The 21,124-nt window shown below is 38.3% G+C and overlaps 2 protein-coding genes across 2 annotated transcripts; both read left to right on the forward strand.

The window, feature by feature from the left end:
• Positions 1 to 14,239: 14,239 nt before the first annotated feature.
• LOC130961132 (uncharacterized) lies at positions 14,240 to 17,654 on the forward strand. Its single transcript, XM_057886845.1, has 12 exons — positions 14,240 to 14,383; positions 14,542 to 14,783; positions 14,822 to 14,996; positions 15,240 to 15,363; positions 15,620 to 15,711; positions 15,769 to 15,828; positions 15,891 to 16,055; positions 16,113 to 16,400; positions 16,509 to 17,032; positions 17,125 to 17,200; positions 17,310 to 17,385; positions 17,497 to 17,654. Exons 1-12 carry the CDS (start codon positions 14,240 to 14,242, stop codon positions 17,652 to 17,654), a joined length of 2,124 nt encoding a protein of 707 aa, XP_057742828.1.
• Positions 17,655 to 18,164: 510 nt separating this feature from the next.
• LOC130961133 (uncharacterized) lies at positions 18,165 to 18,644 on the forward strand. The gene has a single exon (XM_057886846.1). The coding sequence runs from the start codon at positions 18,165 to 18,167 to the stop codon at positions 18,642 to 18,644; it is 480 nt and encodes a 159-aa protein (XP_057742829.1).
• The last annotated feature ends 2,480 nt before the right edge of the window (positions 18,645 to 21,124 follow it).

Below are 21,124 nucleotides of genomic sequence, written 5' to 3' on the forward strand. Positions count from 1 at the left end.
CTAGAATTAGGATTAGGATTAGGTTTAGTTCTTAGATCTAGATTTTAAATCTTTGCTTTCTTTTACTTCTACATTTCAATTCTTTGTTGTTAGATTCATCTTCTTCTACTCTTTTGTTGTAATTTCCTTTATGTTGTTCTTACATTTTGTTGTAGATCTAGTATTGTTCCCTCTACATTCTTTCAATTCAATAAGAGGTAATTCATAATAATTGTTCTTCTTTGCTTTTCTATTATTGATCTCTTGCCTTTATAGTTAGATCTCTCTTTAATTCTTGCAATTTATGTTGTTTACTTGTATTGCACTCTATGTGTTTGTTGAAATGCCTCTTCTAGATTTAGTGTAGATTTTGTTCCTCTTGGCCTAGGTAGAGTAATTAGTGACACTTGAGTTATCTAATTCATTTGTTGATTGATAATTGGAGAGATTGCTAATTGGTTTGGAGTGCACTAAAGCTAGTCTTTCCTTGGGAGTTGGCTAGGACTTGTAGCTCAAGTCAATTCATCCACTTGACTTTCCTTTATTTAGTAAGGGTTAACTAAGTGGTAGCAATGAACAATTCTCATCACAATTGAGAAGGATAACTAGGATAGGACTTCCAATTTTCATACCTTGCCAAGAGCCTTTTATAGCTGTTAGTTTACTTTCTTGCCATTTATCTTTCATGCTTCATATCAAAACCCCAAAATAACTCACAACCAATAACAAGACACTTCATTACAATTCCTAGGGAGAACGACCCGAGGTTTGAATACATCGGTTTATAAATTTAGGGGTTTGTTTTAGTGACAAACAACTTTTTGTATGAAAGGATTAGCGATTGGTTTAGAGACTATACTTGCAACGAGAATTCATTTGTGAAATTCTAAACCGTCAAAAATCCATTCATCAAAATGGCGCCGTTGCCGGGGAATTGCAATGGTGTTATGTTATTGGTTATTGTATATATGTGAATAGTGTGAATATGTTTGCTTTTTTTAGCTCTTACTAGTTTTAGGATTTAATTTTCTTGCTTCTTATTTGATTTTGTTTTCATTTTCCTCTTGCTATCATGAATTCTCACCTTGGCTATGAGTTTGGTTATCAACATGTTGTAGGAAATGAGGACTATAATGAAGATGTGTATCAAGAATGGGATAACCAAAGGTGGGAGGAGCCATATGCATATGATCAATCTTCATGGCAACAACCTCCACCAATGCACTATGAAGAAGAGCCATTTTTTGACGCATATCAATCCAATGGCTATGGTGAATCACCTTGTGACTTTCAAGAGCCACCACCATATGCTTATGAACCCCCTCCTCAACATGGCCTCCAACCACACTCACAAGCCTCTTTTCACCAACCACCTTCATATGACCCTAATCCATATCCATCCTACCAACAATCATATGAGCCATATGAACCACATATAGAGCCACCACCATTCCAACATCAATATTTTCAAGAGCCACCCCCTCCATATTATTACCAAGATGAACCACCTCCAATACATGAAAATTTTCAACCACAAGATGAATACTACTTTCCACCACAACCTCCCATGGAAGAATACTTATATCCATTGATCCAAGAGCCACATGATCCTAATCATATTATCCAAGAGGAACAAGAGTCAAGGGATCATCTCAAGGAAGCATTGGATCAATTTCAAGCAACCATGGAGTGTGTTGTACAACAAGTGGAAAGAATGGAAAACATTGAACCACCACAACTCTACCAAGAAGAACCACCTTCCTACTATGAACCCTTCCCCCAAAATGATGAATCCTTCCACCCACCCCAATCTCTAATGGATGAAACCCTTGGTGTTCTTGTTCAAGAGCAAGAAGAGATGCAAAGGGATGTGCAAAATTTCATGGCCGCTTTGGATGCGGTAACAAATCAATTAGCCTCCCAATGCTTGAACACTCAAGGAACTCCCATGGCTACCTGTGGAGAATCAAATGAAGAACATAGCATGAAGGAGAGATTGGAAACTCCGGTGGGAAATGAAGGAAGTTGCTTTGTATTGGAACAATTGGAGGAAGCTTTAATTATTGAAGACAAGGAAGAAGTGGTAGAAGACTTAGGAGATGCGGAGCCTCCATGGGAACATAGAGTTGAAGAAAACCCCTCTAAGATGATTGAAATTGATGCTAGGGAGGAAAGTGCACACCTTCCAAGGTATATTCCATATGAAGTCTTGGATGGGATAGAGAAAGAATTGAGTTCCCTTGGTGATGAAGATCAAGCATCAAGTCTTAGTGGTGAAGAATCCTTTGAGCATGAAGAACCTTCTCCGGTTGGATTTGAAAGCGTTGAGGAGGTAAATTTTTCTCACCCTCCCTATTATGATTTGAGTAAAGGAAAAGGTTTAGATAAGATTGTTAAACAAAGGATTGAGATTAAGAGATCTTGTGAAGAGGTGGAAGTCCCTAGACATAGAAGAACGAGGGTTGGCTATGCTTTGTCAAGATCTTTAGAAGCATCTTTGCCTAGGTTGCCATCTACACCTTCATTTGAGTGGGTGAAATTCATTTCTATTAGCTTTATTATCCCACTTGAATATGGTTTGCTTGAAACGGATGGCCAACTTAGGGAAGTTTGTGGGATGAAGCGTAAGCGGAAAAGGTTTTGTGGTGGGCGTTGCAAATCAAGGCTCATTATGGTTGATGCATCAAACATGAGATATAAAGGATGGAGTAGTGCTCAAATAGATGGGTCTAGAAGGATTGTTGGGCACTTCATAGAGAATTCACCTTACTCACCACCCGGTTGGACTAATAATGATGATCAACCTCAAGACGGGTGTGAAAACAAAGTGTGGGACCCCGGATCACAAGAAGAGGATCAACTTTGGGAGCCCCAAGCTTGTGAGGAACTCTATCAACACTTGGCTCAATCCATGAGAAATCTTGGGGCACAATGGAGAACCAAGCATTGGTGGGAGTTCCAAGATGAATACAAGCACAAGCCACCTTGATAAGAAGCTCCCCATAAGTCCAACTTAAGGACAATAAATAAAAGTGCTTGGTGGGAGACACCCCACCATGGTAAACTCTTTCCATACTCTTTTAGTTTGTTAATAAGTGAATTGAGTTGCCATTGTAGGTAGGTTCTCATTTTCATTTTTATCTTTTGTAAATATTGGTAGAATTAGTTTAATTTCTTGTTTTTATTGTTTTATCAAGTTTAGTTAGTAGTATAGTATGTTGAATAAGGTTCTAGGGCGTTCTGGTAGCTGTTTGGAGGATTGAAAGGCTTGGATTGGTGTAAGAACTTAGAAAAATATTTTTTGAAAAAAAACAGAACACCATCCACGCGTGCGCGCACCTAACGCGTACGCGCACCTGAGCATTTTTCGACCATCCACGCGGACGCGCACTGTACGCGTACGCGTGGATGCAAAATTTCACCTCCGGCCAAAAACCCGAGAGTTAGGCCTGCACTGTGCGAACATTGGGCCTAAGGCACAAGTCTATGCACGCGTGCGCGCACCTGGCGCGTACGCGCAAATGATCTTAAATTCGCAATGCGCGCGCACGCACACTGTGCGCGCGCGTCGATTGCACAATCTGCACCCCCGGTACTTTTACCCGAGAGTTGTGCCAGACTTGGGCCGACACTATGCCTCCGGCCTAACTCGACGCACGCGTGCGCGCACCTGGCGCGTACGCGTCCTTCGACCAATATACCCATCGACGCATAAACGTGCATGACGCACACGCCTCGGTAAAAAAAAAAGAGTTTTTTTTCTCATCTTCCATTTTCTTTTGTTCACTGCATTCGCATACTTCTACCCTCTCCATTTTTATTTTGTTTCTATAGCATGTTTTCAGTTTTTTTCTAAGTGTCATTTCAATAATGGTGTTGGATCCTTACACTCAATTGTTAAGAAATTCTTGCATTATTTTGGTGCCTCTTGACTTGTTTGATATTGTTGGGTGATGAAACTTTTAAATCAATGCTTCATCTTGTATGACTCTTATGTCTTTGTGCATTGATATGACCTCATATTGTCTTTCATGACCCACTTCTTCTTATGTGAACTTGATGTTCATCATGCTCTTCATGCTTTAACCTTACTCTTGCATCAAGTATTAGTTAATATGCCATTGGCTTATATTGTTTTCTCTTTTACATGTTGTAGCTACCATGTAGTAGAGAACCATACCTTTATTTGGCATTAGCCCCCGCCTATGTTCTATTCGCTTCGATATCTTTGTTACAAGCTTAACTTTCTTTCTTTTTCTTTCCTTTTTGGTTGGCCACCAATACGGAAAGAAAGGAAAGTTTCTAACTGGGGCAACAAACAAGTCATCTGCACAACCTTTTAAAGGAGCTCATCAATTGTAGCAACCCGTCCACCTTGCTCTCCTTTGCGTGCACCGAGGACGGTGCAAACTTTTAAGTGTGGGGAGGTCGTCCGACCATTCGACGATCTTGGGTGACAAGTTTCTAATCCCAACACTTTTGCATTTCATTCTAGGATTTTAGGATTTTTACTTGCATTTTCTTATTTTTGCATATATATACACAATAAGCTTAGTCAAAATAATGAATTTTTCATTTTTCAAGATTTCTATCTATAGGGCACCTTAATTGATTTGAGTAAAAAAACTTTTCATAGAATTTGCTTGAAATATATATATATTGTGGAACATGAATTTTTGAGCCAAGAACACAAGCAAGTGAGTTTTGAGCCTATTGATGTGGTTACATTTTATAATCACTTATTTTCCATTCTTGTGTGAAATTGTTCTCTTTCTATGATTGTGATCCTTGATTTGCTTGATTCTATATGTCCATTTATTTCTTGTATTCATGCATTTATATGATTGAGGCCATTATTTCATTAGCTCACTTACCCAAATAGCCTTACCTTTTATCTTCCATTGTTAGCCATATTTGAGCCTACGCTTAACCCACTTATTCTTAATTTAGCACATTACAAGCTTAAAGCGGAAAACAATAAATGTCCTTATTTGGATCTTTGATTGGCTTGGGCTAGTGTGTGTGAGTATCATTCTAGTGTGGGAATGTTGGGACATTGGGGGAATAAAATGGTAGTTTTGTATTTTTATTGAAATTATTGGGAATTGGGGTACATGCTCATGTATTGATTAAATGTATAAACCTTATGCATTGATGCTCTTGTATATAGAAAGAAAAAAAAAATGAGAAAAAAAAAGAAAAAGAAAAGAAAAAAAAGAGAAATATAGAAAAAGAAAGAAAAAGAAGAAAAAGAAAGAAATAAAAAGGGGACAAAATGCCCCAAAGCGAAGCTCAATAAGATCAATGCATAAGTGTTGAGAAATGAAAAGGGATACATGAGTATGTGAAAAAGTAAAGAATGGGTAGTTAGGTTAGCTTTGAAATTGTATAGGATGTCATAGGTTAGGTGGGAAGCTTAAGCTTATCAAAGATTCAAATTCCAAGCTCACTTAACCAAATATGCATCCTACCTTGACCCTAGCCCCATTACAACCTATGAAAAGACCTCATGATACTTGTATGCATGCATGAAATATATGTCGATTGTTAGAAGAAAAACAAATCTTAGAAAGCATGATTAGGAGAGAATTGAGTGAATCAACCCTAAACACTTGAGTGAATAGAGTGCAAACACTACCGGTGAGGGTTCGATGCTCAATTACATGTTTCCACCTATGATCATCTTTTCATGCAAGTTTGTAAAAATATTTAATAACTCAATTCAATTGTGGATTAGACTTGCTAGTCCTTAGCCCTTGTATATATATGCTTCTTGAGAATTGATTTATTTTGACCAAGCAATTGCATTCATTTAGATAGTTGCATGTAAGTAGATTGCATTTAGTTAGTTCTATTGAATAAATGCCATACCCTTTACTTCATTCTTGGTTTAAGCATGAGGACATGCTTGGTTTAAGTGTGGGGAGGTTGACAAACCCCATTTTGACGGTTTATCTTATATTGATTTTAGGGGATTTTATAACCTTTTACCCTCATTTATCCATTGAAATAGCATGGTTTTGTGATTGTCTCCTTATTTGTGCTTAGATGTGAAAACATGCTTTTAGACCCTTAATTTGATGGTTTTAATCTCCCTTTGATTCCACCAGATGCCTTGATATGTTTGTTAGTGATTTCAGATTGAAAAGGGCTAGGAATGGATCAAAGGAGTGAAGAGGGAAAGCATGCAAAGTGGAGAAATCATGAAAAGTCAAAGAAGTTGAACTCGCCCATGGACGCGCGCGCGCACCTGGTGCTTGCGCGCACCTGCGAATTACCCCATGGACGCGTACGCGTGATGTGCGCGTACGCGTCGGTGTTGGTTTATGATTTTTTTAATGAAAACGTGGCCAACGAATTCTGAAGGGTTGTGGGGCCCAATCCTAACCAACTTTGGCACCAAAGATGCTATTTAAAGCCAAGGATTGAAGAGCAAAGGGGATTCCATTCATTACACACATTAGGATTAGTTTAGAAGTAGTTTTCTAGAGAGAGAAGCTCTCACTTCTCTCTAGAATTAGGATTAGGATTAGGTTTAGTTCTTAGATCTAGATTTTAAATCTTTGCTTTCTTCTACTTCTACATTTCAATTCTTTGTTGTTAGATTCATCTTCTTCTACTCTTTTGTTGTAATTTCCTTTATGTTGTTCTTACATTTTGTTGTAGATCTAGTATTGTTCCCTCTACATTCTTTCAATTCAATAAGAGGTAATTCATAATAATTGTTCTTCTTTGCTTTTCTATTATTGATCTCTTGCCTTTATAGTTAGATCTCTCTTTAATTCTTGCAATTTATGTTGTTTACTTGTATTGCACTCTATGTGTTTGTTGAAATGCCTCTTCTAGATTTAGTGTAGATTTTGTTCCTCTTGGCCTAGGTAGAGTAATTAGTGACACTTGAGTTATCTAATTCATTTGTTGATTGATAATTGGAGAGATTGCTAATTGGTTTGGAGTGCACTAAAGCTAGTCTTTCCTTGGGAGTTGGCTAGGACTTGTGGCTCAAGTCAATTCATCCACTTGACTTTCCTTTATTTAGTAAGGGTTAACTAAGTGGTAGCAATGAACAATTCTCATCACAATTGAGAAGGATAACTAGGATAGGACTTCCAATTTTCATACCTTGCCAAGAGCCTTTTATAGCTGTTAGTTTACTTTCTTGCCATTTATCTTTCATGCTTCATATCAAAACCCCAAAATAACTCACAACCAATAACAAGACACTTCATTACAATTCCTAGGGAGAACGACCCGAGGTTTGAATACATCGGTTTATAAATTTAGGGGTTTGTTTTAGTGACAAACAACTTTTTGTATGAAAGGATTAGCGATTGGTTTAGAGACTATACTTGCAACGAGAATTCATTTGTGAAATTCTAAACCGTCAAAAATCCATTCATCAGCGTCCCTTCCTCTTACTGAGATCTCTGAAAACTTTCTGGATGAGCAACTCTTTGCCATCCAGGAGGTACCATGGTTTTGCAGACATTGCAAACTACAAGGCTGTAAGATTCATACCCAAAGAGTATAGTAGGCAGCAATCAAAGAAATTGATCACGGATACAAAGTACTATCTTTGGGATGAACCATATCTCTTCAAGAGAAGTGCAGACGGAGTAATCCATAGATGTGTGCCTAAAGAAGAAGCACAGAAGATCCTCTGGCATTGCCATGGATCACAATATGAAAGACATTTCGGAAGTGAGCAAACAGCCACAAGAGTCCTCCAATATGGCTTCTATTGGCCTACTCTCTATAAAGACTCCCGAGAGTTTGTACTTAATTGTGACAGTTGCCAAAGATCTGGCAATCTGCCTCACATTTATGCCATGCCTCAACAAGGGATCTTGGAGATTGAGTTGTTTGATGTATGGGGTATTGACTTCATGGAGCCTTTCCCACGATCATACTCAAACACTTATATTCTGGTGGCAGTGGATCATGTATCCAAATGGGTGGAAGCTATTGCAACACCCAATAATGATACTAAAACAGTGCTGAAATTCCTCTAGAAACATATCTTCAGTAGATTTGGTGTCCCTAGAGTACTAATCAGTGATGGGGGTGCTCATTTCTGCAATAAACAGCTTTACTCTGCTATGGTTCGATATGGAGTTAGCCACAAGGTAGCAACTCCATATCATCCACAGACAAATGGGCAAGCTGAAGTCTCTAATAAAGAACTTAAAAGAATCCTAGAACGGACTATGATTAACCGTAGAAGGGATTGGGCAAGAAGCTTGGATGATACTCTGTGAGCATACAGAACAGCATTCAAGACTCCTATAGGGACCTCTCCATACCAGCTTGTGTATGGAAAAGCCTGTCACCTGCCAGTGGAACTGGAACATAAGGCCTACTGGGCAACCAGATTCCTAAACCTTGATGCCAAGTTAGCTGGAGAAAAATGATTGCTCCAGTTAAATGAGCTAGAGAAATTCAGACTCAATGCTTTTGAAAATGCAAAAATTTACAAAGAGAAAGCAAAAAGATGGCATGATAAGAAGCTGTCATCCAGAGTCTTTGAGCCAGGACAGAAAGTTCTGCTATTTAATTCCAGGCTCAGATTATTCCCCGGGAAACTGAAATCCCAGTGGAGAGGACCATATGTGATTACAGGTGCCCATATGGATACGTAGAGCTTCAGGATAATGATTCTAACAAAAATTTCATTGTTAATGGACAAAGAGTCAAACATTAGCTTGAAAGCAATTTTGAGAAAGAATGCTCAAAACTGAGACTTGATTAAAGCTCAGTAATAGTCCAGCTAAAGACAATAAAGAAGCGCTTGCTGGGAGGCAACCCAGCCATTAACAAAACTTATTTGTTAATTAATTGAATTTTACAGGTTCATATTAATTATCTTCAAGGTAAAATAGCAATTGCATGAGTTCACAAAGTTACAGAAGGATTCAGAGGATAAAATAGCAAAAAGAAGCTCACTGGTACGAAAAAGCCAGTAAGAGCTATTTTGGGCGTTAAACGCCCAAAAGAAGCATCTACTGGGCGTTTAACGCCAGTAGAGATAGCCATCTGGGCGTTAAATGCCAGAAAGAAGCAACTTCTGGGCGTTTAACGCCAGATTTACAGCATCCTGGGCGTTCAGAAAAACGCCCAGTGATAAAGGAGTTTCTGGCGTTTAACGCCAGCTAGAAGCAACAACTGGGCGTTAAACACCCAGACCAAGCACCAACTGGGCGTTAAACGCCCAAAACATGAAACAGTTGGGCGTTTAATGCCAGGATTGTGGAAGGGAGGAAGTTTTTGTTCCCAACTTGATTTTTTCTCAAATTTTCATGTTTCATCCATAATTTCTTGTATAAACATATTACAAATCCTAATTTTTCAAATCCCTTTTCAAAGATATCAAATGTATCTTAATTCTAAACACAAATATTTTTTTAAATCTTTTTCAACTTCTTTTCAAATCTTTTTCAAAACAAATCTATCTCTTTTTCCTCTCATATCTTTTCAACTCATCAATATCTTTTTCAAATCTTCACAACATCTTTTTCAAAACAAATCTATCTTTTTCAAATATCTTTCATATTACTCATATCTTTTAATTTTAAAGTGCATCTTTTTCCTATCTTACTTATCTTTAACAAATCATATCTTCTTCAAAATTTTCGAAAATCCACCCCCTCTCTTTAAATCCACGTTCGGCTCCCTCCTCTCCTCCACAATTCGAACTTGGCTCTCCTTCTATCCCTCTCATTTCCTTTCTTTTGCTTGAGGACAAGCAAACCTCTAAGTTTGGTGTATTTATCTGTGATCACTAAGCCAATACCCACTAAGACCATGGCTCCTAAGGGAAAACAAACCACTCCAAGAGGCAAGAAAGAGAATATTCCAAAACTACTTTGGAATCAAGGGAAGTTCTTAACCAAAGAACATTTAGACCATTACTACAAAATAATGGGTCTAAGGTCAGTGATCCCGAAAGTTAAATTCGATCTGAAAGAAAATGAATATCCGGAGATCCAAGAGCAAATTCGAAACAAGAGCTGGAAAATCCTAGCTAATCCTGAAACAAAGGTGGGAAGAAACATGGTTCAGGAATTCTACTCTAATCTGTGGCAAACAGACAGGCAGAGAATAGGTGGAACCGCCTTCTATGACTATCGGACTCTGGTCAGAGGGAAGATTGTTCACCTCCACCCTGACAAAATTAGAGAGATCTTCAAGCTATCTCAGCTGCAAGATGACCCAGATTCCTTTAATTGGAGAATGATGAGAACATATAAGAGTTTGGACAAAATTCTAGAGGACATATGCCTCCCTTGAATAATACAGCTTGAGTTAATTTAGATATTTAAAAGTGGGATCTTGGTACCTATACTCTCTGCAAGATTGATAAATAATATATAGTGGACACTACTATTGTTGTGCCCAGTCTAAGAACTAAATCCAGGATATTATTGGATCGAGCCTAAAAGCCATGACCATTACAATGTAATGGACGTGTAAAGTTATACTAAAATATCTTAGAGGTGATCACTTAATTAGAGATGAGTTTTTCTAAATCACGATTAGTTGTATTCTTAAACATATGATAGATAAAATTTTTACCTTGAAAGACACTATTTAAGTAACTCCTGATATCTAAAAGTGGGTTCTTGGCACCTATGCTATCTAGAACATTGATAAAAAAAAGTAAATGGTAGATACTAAGACTATTGTGCCTAGGTGAAAAACTAATTTTAGGAAACTGTTGATTCAAACCTGAAAGTCATGACCATTACAATATAACGGACATGTAAAGATATAAAAAATCTTTGGGAGGTGACTACCTAATTAGATATGAGTTTTTCTAAGTCACAATTAGTAGTTATTCTTAAACACCGTAAGAGACATTTACCTTTAGTGATACTACTTGAGTGATATAGGTAATCAAATATAAGCGATTAATTTATTTTTTTGTAGCACTTGCTTATCCACATGTGGACTTTCACTCAATAGATTAAATGATTAGAATTTTGATTTAGATATTCATATGTTTTTTGAAAATTTCGTTAAATTAGTAAATAATTAGTCAATAAATTAGCTTTTAATAAAGAAAATTAGAAATACGAATATTATATTAAATTAGGATAGAGCTCATCAAAATGAGAATTTTGACACTAATTTCAAAGAAATCGGTCCAAGATTGAACAGAACAGGCCGAATCCATTGAACCGGGCCCGTAAGCCCAACCGGACCAACCTTTAAATGAACCCAAACCCCTTCTCTTTCTCATTTCAGCTGGAGCAACGTGAAAGCTTCAAGGGAAGAGAAGAACCCTGCAAGCCTTACGGTGAATTCAACTCGCCGTAACTCCTCCGTCCGAGCTCCGATCGTCACACCGTTTGTAGCCACGCGACCACCGCGTCGAGCTCTATGTTTCTACTGAAACAATTTCATAGGTAACTCGCTTTATTGTTCTCAGCCACTTCTTCCCCCAACTTTCGAAAATTGAGTGGAGGTATTGAATTTCTTTGCTCTTTGATGTTTTAGGACCCAATTAGCTTGAGAAAAACCTTCACTCTTGCTTATTGAAGCTTGGGTAAGGTGAAGATACCATAATTCTATTTTAATTTTTGCTAAATTTATGTTTCGGGTATTAAATTGGGTATATATGTGTTCTAAATGTGTATTAGGTTGTGAATAAATAATTGGAGCTTGAAATTGTAAATATTGGAACTTGGAGGAAGCTGAGCCTAGTGTTTATTGAATTTTTGAGGGGCTGTGTTTGTTTTAAATAAGTTGTCTTGATCACTACGTGGAAATCGGCCAAAGTATGGATTAGGTTTCTTGAATTTAATATATAATATTCTATGAAAACTTAGGCTATATGACCATAGGATAGGTTGAAATGTATGTGCACGTATATTATTTAGTAGCTAGCTAATATGAATATGTTTGATTGGTATTGTAGGTTGGTTGATGGCTTAATGGATTATTGATTAGTCATTTGAGGTTATAAGCAAATAAGCTTAGGAATGGTAAACTATGGTTTTGGTGGTTGAATTTGAGAAGTGTTTGTGTGATTGTGGTTGGTATGAGACATAATTTGTTGTGATGGTTGATGTGCTAATAAAAAAGGATATATAGTGTTGGAAAGTGTATGTATGATGATTAATGGCCTAGGAATTGTTTGGATTGAAAGTGAGGTTTGAAGGTTGGCAAAAGTTGGTTTTTGGGCCGAACTTTGGCAGGTTATAATTTGACTTTCGGACCCTCAATTTGTTTCCAACTTGTTTTAAAGTGAAAACTGGGTTCGTGAAGTTTATGCCGTTCGAAGAAAGGAAGAAAAACGATTTAAAACGATTGAGTTATATCCGTCGGAAATTTCAGTGTGGAATATGTAATTATGCAGGTTTCATTTCCTGATTGTGCAACTTTCTCGTTGATCCTTGTTTTTTGAAGAACGTATGTCCACGCGTACGCGTGGCACGGGTTTTTGGCAATGCATACGCGACTGGTCCTATGCGTACACGTAAGGAGCTAGCATGCGTATTCGTGACATGAAATACTCACTTACGTGTACGCGTGACAAGGGGACGCACGCGCGAGCTGCATTTTTACATTCCCACGCGTACGCGTGGCTCCTGTTTCAGCAAACATGATTTTTGAGTTTTAAACCCTATTTCGAACATCTAAACCTCTATTTTCATTCCTTTAGTCATTAATAATAGTATTGAACCTGATAATCAGACGAAGTTAGAAAATGGGAATAACTTGGAGATGAAATAAAGCTGAAAAGTGATGAATTGATTATGAAATATTACGGACGATCATGTATGATACTTGGCTTGATAATCAAATGAATGATCATGTATGATACTTGGCTTGAATGATTAAATGATATGAGATACGAGATTCTCTGGATAAAGTACGGTGGCTTGCCACCACGTGTACCAAGTTGAAAACTTGATACTTTGTTGACCCTACGACGTAAGGGTGATCGAGCACTTATAAATTCCCGAGAATGGTACCCCCATTGAGCGATTTGATATATATATATATATATATATATATGAGAAAAAGCTATACATAGACTCATGGGAATGCGCATCGAGGGACAGTCCAATGGTTTAGCAAACCGGACTTGTCGGGTTGGCTGTATAATCGACAGATGAGCTCATTAGCCATAGGACAGGCATGCATCATGTGCATATTACTTGAATTACTTGTTTGTTCTCTAACTGGGTTTGCCTAAATGCATTTACTATGTTAAGTGTACATTTGCTACCTACAGTACTTGTAACCTTTTTGTGTCTGCTTTTATCTGATTATTTGTCTGTGAAATGCTAACAGAGATGGAGGTATGGAGGAATGGCAGTATGGTACTTAGACTTAAGATTAAGTTAAGTTAGGCTTAGATACTCTTAGAAAACCATCTTTTATGACTTCTGTTTAATACTTTAAGCTCTATAATCTGAGTATCGGCGTTCTAGAATTGCCTTTGGCATTCCCAGGACCTTGTATATCTTATGTGTGTGGCACCTTTACCATACTGAGAACCTCTGGTTCTCACCCCATACTATGTTGTTGTTTTTCAGATGCAGGTCGAGAGGCATCTCGTTAGGCGTCTGGACTCCTGAAGCGAAGTGGTTACTGGGTTATTTTATTGTACAGTGATGTATATATATTTACTTAGCTTTTTCTCTGCATAACTTATTCTTTTTTATCCTCTTAGAGGTTTATTGAGAGACAGGATTTTATTTATGTACATTTGGGTTTTGGATATGTATATATATGTGTGTAAATATTCTCCGGCCAACCTTGACTTCACGGGCTGAGTTAGGAGCTTATTATTTTGTATATTTGGCACTATATTCCTACTTTTATTATCTTATGTTTGATAGTTATAGTTTTCTTAGCACGTAAGTTAACTCGTTTCTTGAGCGTTGCAATTTTTATTTCATCTATTCTTCAAGGCTCCTAGTATATTATAATCTTTCTGCTATTATATATTTACATTATATTTTAAAGGTCATAATACCACACCACCTTTATTTTACGGTTTAAGCGTAAAGGTCAGTGTGGTAAGGTGTTGCATTATGGGATCAGAGTAGTTCGTTCCTATAGAGACTGAAAGACAGACTGATTGTCCTTCTGTGCATTCTCTGTATATGTGTTTATGTGCTATTAGGATATCTAACTGATATATATGGCATAAACATTTCTGAGCATGCATTTGGAACTTAAAGCATTAGACCTGCGATATTGAGACTGATCAACTTAATATCACTTATTTGGTGTGTATAAGGACCAGATGTCGACTCGCAAACGCGGTCGCGGGCGAGGTAGAGGTAGGATAGGCACCGTTACTCCTGGCCTGGCAGGGAATGATCCAGTAGACTTCATGGCTGCCTTGGGAAATATGGCTGTCACTATACTAGCCACAGCCGAGGCACTGGTAATCAGATAAACCAGGGTAATCACGAAAACAATAATGATGAGGACGGTCCTATGACACTTGCTACATTTCTGAAAGTTCATCCTTCGATCTTCAGGAGAACCTCAAATCCCACTGATGCAGATAATTGGATTCAAGCTATGGAACGGGCATTATAGGCTCAACATGTTTCTGAGGAGCAATGGGTTAAATTTGGAACCTATCCGCGGCAAGGTGAGGCTCAGTATTGGTGGCAGGGAACACGACGTATCCTGCAGCCAGATGGTGCTGCAATTCCTTGGGAGGTTTTCCGAACAGAGTTCTATAAGAAATATTTTCCTAATTCAGTCAGAAATGCCAAGGAACTTGAATTGATGCAATTAAAGCATAGCCAAATGACTGTTACTGAGTATACTAGCAGGTTTGAGGATTTATGTCGCTTTTCTCGTATCTGTCAAGGTGCCCTGAAGATTTTGCTGAATGGAAATGTATTAAATATGAGGGAGGTCTTTGGAGTGATATTCTGAGCTTCGTTGCCCCAATGGAGATCAGAGTATTTTCTGAATTGGTGAATAAGAGCAGGGTGGCTGAAGAATGTGTGAGGAAGGTGGCAGAAGAGAAAGGAAGTTTGAGGGTGCCTTTTTAGAGGATTTCAGGGAGAAACTTTGCTCTGAGAGGTAGGAATTTCAAGTGTTGAGGCTTTATCTCGCAGTAGAATTAAGGCCAAGATAGTTACAGAAGATCGAATACTAATGTTAATCAGAGGAGAAGGTTTGGAAAGCATTCACAGCAAAATTTGAACTGTCAGGGGTGCGGAAAGTATCATCCTGGAGTTCCGTGCAGATTAGGACTTGGGGTATGCTATTTTTGTGGATAGCCCGGACACTTGGCCAATAATTATCCGGAGAAGAAGAAGTATGAGACTGGTAGAGCACAGCAGCCAGGGAGAGTGTACACCACTTCTACAGTAGGTACTGAGAGATCTGAGACACTGATTAGAGGTAACTGTAAAATGGCTAGTAAAATCTTAAATGCTTTATTTGATTCAGAAGTAACTCATTCATTTATTGCATTTGAAAAGGCTAATAAATTAGGATTGAGAATGGTGGTTTTAGGTTATGATTTGAAAGTGCATAATGCTTCATGAAGCTATGGTGACTAGGTTAGCATGTCCACAAGTCCCATTTTGAGTACAACAACGTGAATTTATGCATGATTTGATTTATTTGCCAATGACTGGTCTTGATCTCATCTCAGGATTGGATTGGTTATCCAAGAATCATATTTTGCTTGATTGTTCTGAGAAGTCAGTACAGTTTATGTCGGAAGGGTCGAAAGCGCCGGTTGTGGTGAATAGTTACTATTTGAACTCTATGATAGTAAACTGTTTTGGAACTGAATGGCAGGGTATTATGTTATTAACAACGGGAGTATCAGGTGATGATCAGAATTTAGAGCAGATTCCGGTTTTATATGAATTTCCATATGTGTTTCCGGATGATATTAATGAATTTTCACCTAATGGGAGGTTGAATTTGCAATTGAGTTGGTGCCTAGAGCCGGTCCGATCTCGATTACTCCTTACAGGATGTCATCTTTAGAAATGGATGAACTGAAAGCTCAGCTGGAAGATCTGTTGGGTAAGCACTTTATTCGACTAAGTGTTTCTTTATGGGGAGTACCAATGTTACTGGTAAAGAAGAAGGACAAAAGTATGCGCTTGTGTGTTGATTATCGACAACTGAACTAGGTTACTGTGAAGAATAAATATCCACTACCTAGAATCAATGACCTAATGGATCAGTTACAGGGTGCCAGTGTGTTTTCTAAGATTGATTTGCGATCCAGGTATCATCAGATAAAGGTTAGAGATGAAGATATTCCGAAAACTGCTTTCAGGACACATTATGGTCATTATAAGTATACGGTGATGTCTTTCGGGTTAACTAATGCTCCGGAAGTATTCATGGATTATATGAACAGGATTTTCCAGCCGTACATGGACAAGTTTGTCATTGTCTTCATTGATGATATTCTTGTTTACTCTAAGACTGAGGAGGAGCATGCGGATCACTTGTAAACTGTGCTGCAAATTCTGAGAGATAGAAAGTTGTACGCTAAGTTATCTAAATGCGAGTTCTGAAAGAGTAAGGTGAAGTTTCTTGGTCACGTGGTGAGTAAGCAGGGAATAGTTGTGGATCCTGCTAAGGTGGAAGCAGTAAGGAATTGGGAGCGATCAACTTCAGTAACAGAGATCAGGAGTTTCCTAGGTTTGGCTTGGTATTATCGCAGATTCATTAAGGGATTTTCACAGCTTGCTTTACCTTTAACTAAGTTGACTAGGAAAGATACACCTTTTATCTGGACTTCAGTGTGCGAAGAGAGTTTTCAAACATTGAAGCAAAGGTTAACTACTGCACCCGTGTTGGTATTGCCTGAGCCAAGTGAACCATTTGAAGTGTACTGTTATGCATCATTAAAGGGTTTGGGGTGCGTTCTAATGCAGCACCGGAATGTTGTAGCATACGGCTCACGGCAATTAAGGCTACATGAGATGAACTTCCCGACTCACGATTTAGAACTTGCTATTGTTGTGTTTGCTCTGAAAATCTGGAGGCATTATCTCTATGGTGTTAAGTTTTATGTCTTCTCAGACCATAAGAGTTTGAAGTATCTCTTTGAGCAGAAAGAGTTGAATATGCGTCAGAGGAGGTGGATGGAGCTTCTGAAAGATTATGATTTCGAATTAAATTACCATCCAGGAAAAGTGAACGTTGTGGCGGACGTCTTGAGTCGGAAGTCTTTATATGCAGCTTGGATGATGTTGCGAGAAGAAAAGTTATTAAAGGCATTTCAAGGTTTAAACCTGGGAATTAGAGAAGAATCTGAAATTCTGTGTTTGAGTCAGTTGCAAATTTCAAGTGATTTTTAATCAAAACTTCTGAAGGCTCATCAAGATGGTGAAGCATTACGTAAGGTATTGCCAGCAATTGAACAGAGAAGACAATGGAGAGTGTTAGAAGGTAAGAATGGTTTGTGGAGGTTCAAGAACCGGATTATTGTACCAGATGTCGGAGACCTGCGATAGAGTATCTTGATGGAAGCTCATAAGAGCGGGTTTTCAATCCATCCAGGAAGCACCAAAATGTACCAAGATATGAAAGCGATGTTCTGGTGGCCAGAAATGAAGAATGATGTGGAATTGTATGTATCTAAATGTTTAACATGCCAAAAGGTTAAGATTGAGCATCAGAGACCATCAGGAACCCTTCAGCCTTTAGAGATTCCATAATGGAAATGGGAGAGTATTACAATGGATTTTGTGACAGGTTTGCCTAGGACTCGGACTGGTTGTGACGATATTTGAGTGGTTGTGAACCGACTAACAAAATTAGCTCATTTTCTCCCCATCCGAATAAGTTGTACAATGGAAGAATTGGCTTGAATGTACATCAAAGAGATTGTCAGATTGCATGGCGTGCCTTCTACCATTATATCTAAAAGGGATCCTCGTTTTATATCAAGGTTCTGGGGAGCCTTTCAGCGTGCATTTGAGACTCAGTTAAGTTTGAGTACTGCATATCACCCTCAGACAGATGGTCAATCAGAGAGAACTATCCAAACCTTGGAGGATATGCTAAGGGCTTGTGTTTTGGACCAGCCGGCGAGCTGGGATCGATATATGCCATTAGTGAAATTTGCTTATAATAATAGCTACCATGCGAGCATCGGAATGGCTCTGTATGAGGCTTTGTATGGCAGGAAATGTCAATCCCCGCTATGTTAGTATGAAACTGGAGAAATGAGCCTATTAAGGCCTGAGATGATAGCTGAAACTACTGAGCAAATAAAGAAGATTCGTAGCCGAATGCTTATAGCCCAAAGCCGTCAGAAAATTTATGCTGATCAAAGGCGAAAGTCTTTGAAGTTTGAAGAAGGGGAGCATGTCTTTCTGAAGGTTACACCAAATACCAGAGTGGGAAGAGCTATTAAGACTAAGAAACTGAATCCCCCTTATATTGGACCATTTGAGATCCTGAAAAGAATTAGGCCGGTGGCTTATAGGATTGCCTTACCGCCATATCTTTCGAACTTGCATGACGTGTTTCATGTGTCACAGCTTCGGAAGTATACTCCTGACGTAAGTCATGTTTTGGAACTAGAACCGATTCAAGTGAGAGAAGATCTAACACTTCCAGTAATTTCGGTGAGAATTGATGACACCAGCGTTAAACAATTACGCGGGAAGGAAGTATCATTGGTAAAAGTAGCTTGGAGTTGAGCTGGTATCGAGGAACACACTTGCGAACTCGAATCAGATATGCAGAAGGACTACCCACATCTCTTTTTAGGTAACTACATTTGAATTTTGGGGGCGAAATTCTTTGTTAGGTGGGTAGGATGTAAACCCCGTTAAATTAGTAAATAATTAGTCAATAAATTAGTTTTTAATAAAGAAAATTAGAAATGCAAATATTATATTAAATTAGGATAGAGCTCATCAAAACGAGAAATTTGACATTAATTTCGAAAAAATCGGTCCAAGATTGGACCGAACGGGCCAAACCAGTTGAACTGGACCCAAACTGGGCCTGTGGGTCCAACCGGATCAACCTTTAAATGAACCCAAGCCCCTTCTCTTCCTCATTTCATCTGGAGCAACGTGAAAGCTTCCAGGGAAGAGAAGAACCCCGAAACACTTACGATGAATTCAACTCGCTGTAACTCCTCCGTCTGAGATCCGATCACCGCACCGTTTGCGACCACGCGACCACCGTGTTGAGCTCTACGTTTCTACCAGAACAATTTCATATGCAACTCACTTTATTGTTCTCAGCCACTTCTTCCCCTAATTTTCAAAAATTGTATGGAGGTATTGAATTTCTTTGCCCTTTCATGTTTTAGGATCCAATTAGCTTGAGAAAAATGTTTACTCTTACTTATATGAAGCTTGGGTAAGGTAAAGATACTATAATTTTATTTTAATTTTTGCTGAATTTATGTTTTGGGTATTAAATTGGGTATATATGTTCTGAACGTGTATTAGGTTGTGAATAAATAATTGGAGTTTGAAATTGTGAATAGTAGAATTTGGAGAAAGTTGAGCCTAAATTTTTGAGGGGCTGTGTTTGTTTTAAATAAGTTTTCTTGATCACTACGTGGGAATCGGCCAAGGTATGGTTTAGGTTTCTTGCATTTAATATATAATGTTCTGTGAAAACATAGGCTAGAAGACTATAGGATAGGTTGGAATGTATGTGTACATATATTGTTTAGTAGCTAGCTAATGAATATGTTTGATTGGTACTGCTGGTTGGTTGATGGCTTAATGGATTATTGATTAGTCATTTGAGGTTATAAACAAATAAGCTTAGGAATAGTAAACTATGGTTTTGGTGGTTGAATTTGAGAGAAGTGTTTGTGTGATTGTGGTTGGTATGAGACATAATTTGTTATGATGGTTGATGTGCTAATGAAGAAGGACATATTGTGTTGGAAAGTGTATGTATGATGATTAATGGCCTAGGAATTGTTTGGATTGAAAATGAGGTTTGAAGGTTGGCAAAAGTTAGTTTTTGGGCCGAACTTCGGCGAGCTATAACTTGGCTTCTAGACCCTCAATTTGTTCCCAACTTGTTTTAAAGTGAAAATTGGGTTCGTGAAGTTTATGCTGTTCGAAGAACAGAAGAAAAATGATTTCAAACGATTGAGTTATGTCCGTCGAAAATTTCGGTGTGGAATATGTAATTATGCAGGTTTTATTTCCTGATTGTGCAACTTTCTGGTTGATCCTTTTTTTTAAGAACAAATGTCAACGCGTACACGTCGCCCATGCGTACGCGTGGCATGGGTTTTTGGCGATGCATACGCGACTGGTCCTTTGCGTACGCGTAAGGAGCTAGCAAACATCTCCACACGTACGTATGACCCATACGTACGCGTGACAAAGGGACATGCGCGGGAGCTGCATTTTTACATTCCCACGCGTACGCGTGGTCCATGTTTCAGCAAACATGATTTTTGAGTTTTAAACCCTATTTCGAACTTCTAAACCTCTATTTTCATTCCTTTAGTCATTAATAATAGTATTGAACCTGATAATCAAACGAAGTTAGGAAATGGGGATAACTTGGAGATTAAGTAAAGCTGAAAAGTGATGAATTGATTATGAAATGTTACGGATGATCATGTATGATACTTGGCTTGATAATCAAATGAATGATCATGTATGATACTTGGCTTGAATGATTAAATGATATGAGATACGACATTCCCTGGATATGTACCGTGGCTTGCCACCACGTGTACCAGGTTGAAAACTCGATACTCTGTTGACCCTACGACGTAAGGGTGACCGGGCACTTATAAATTCCTGAGAATGGTACCCCCCATTGAGCGATTTGATATATATGTATATGAGAAAAAGCTATGCATAGACTCATGGGGATGCTCGTCGGGGGACAGTCCAATGGTTTAGCAACCCGGACTTGTCGGGTTGGCTGTATAACCAACAAATGAGCTCATTAGCCATAGGACAGGCATGCATCAATATGCATATTACTTGAATTACTTATTTGTGCTATAACTGGGTTTGCCTAAGTGCATTTACTATGTTAGGTGTATATTTGCTACCTACAGTACTTGTAACCTTCTTGTGTCTACTTTTATCTTATTATTTGTATGTGAAATGCTGACGGAGTTGGAGGTATGGAGGAATGGCAATATGGGACTTAGACTTAAGACTAAGTTAAGTTAGGCTTA

The sequence above is a fragment of the Arachis stenosperma genome, chromosome 2 (assembly GCF_014773155.1).
Source record: "Arachis stenosperma cultivar V10309 chromosome 2, arast.V10309.gnm1.PFL2, whole genome shotgun sequence".
Lineage (NCBI taxonomy): Eukaryota > Viridiplantae > Streptophyta > Magnoliopsida > Fabales > Fabaceae > Arachis > Arachis stenosperma.

What these genes read in the sequence shown, in the direction of transcription:
- LOC130961132 (XM_057886845.1), top strand. Translation starts at nt 14,240, where the DNA reads ATGTCGACTCGCAAACGCGGTCGCGGGCGAGGTAGAGGTAGGATAGGC. An exon ending in AGAATTTAGAGCAGATTCCG is followed by an intron (nt 15,829 to 15,890) that starts GTTTTATATGAA and finishes ACCTAATGGGAG; the next exon opens with GTTGAATTTGCAATTGAGTT. An exon ending in ACAATGGAGAGTGTTAGAAG is followed by an intron (nt 17,386 to 17,496) that starts GTAAGAATGGTT and finishes CAATCCATCCAG; the next exon opens with GAAGCACCAAAATGTACCAA.
- LOC130961133 (XM_057886846.1), top strand. Translation starts at nt 18,165, where the DNA reads ATGAGCCTATTAAGGCCTGAGATGATAGCTGAAACTACTGAGCAAATA.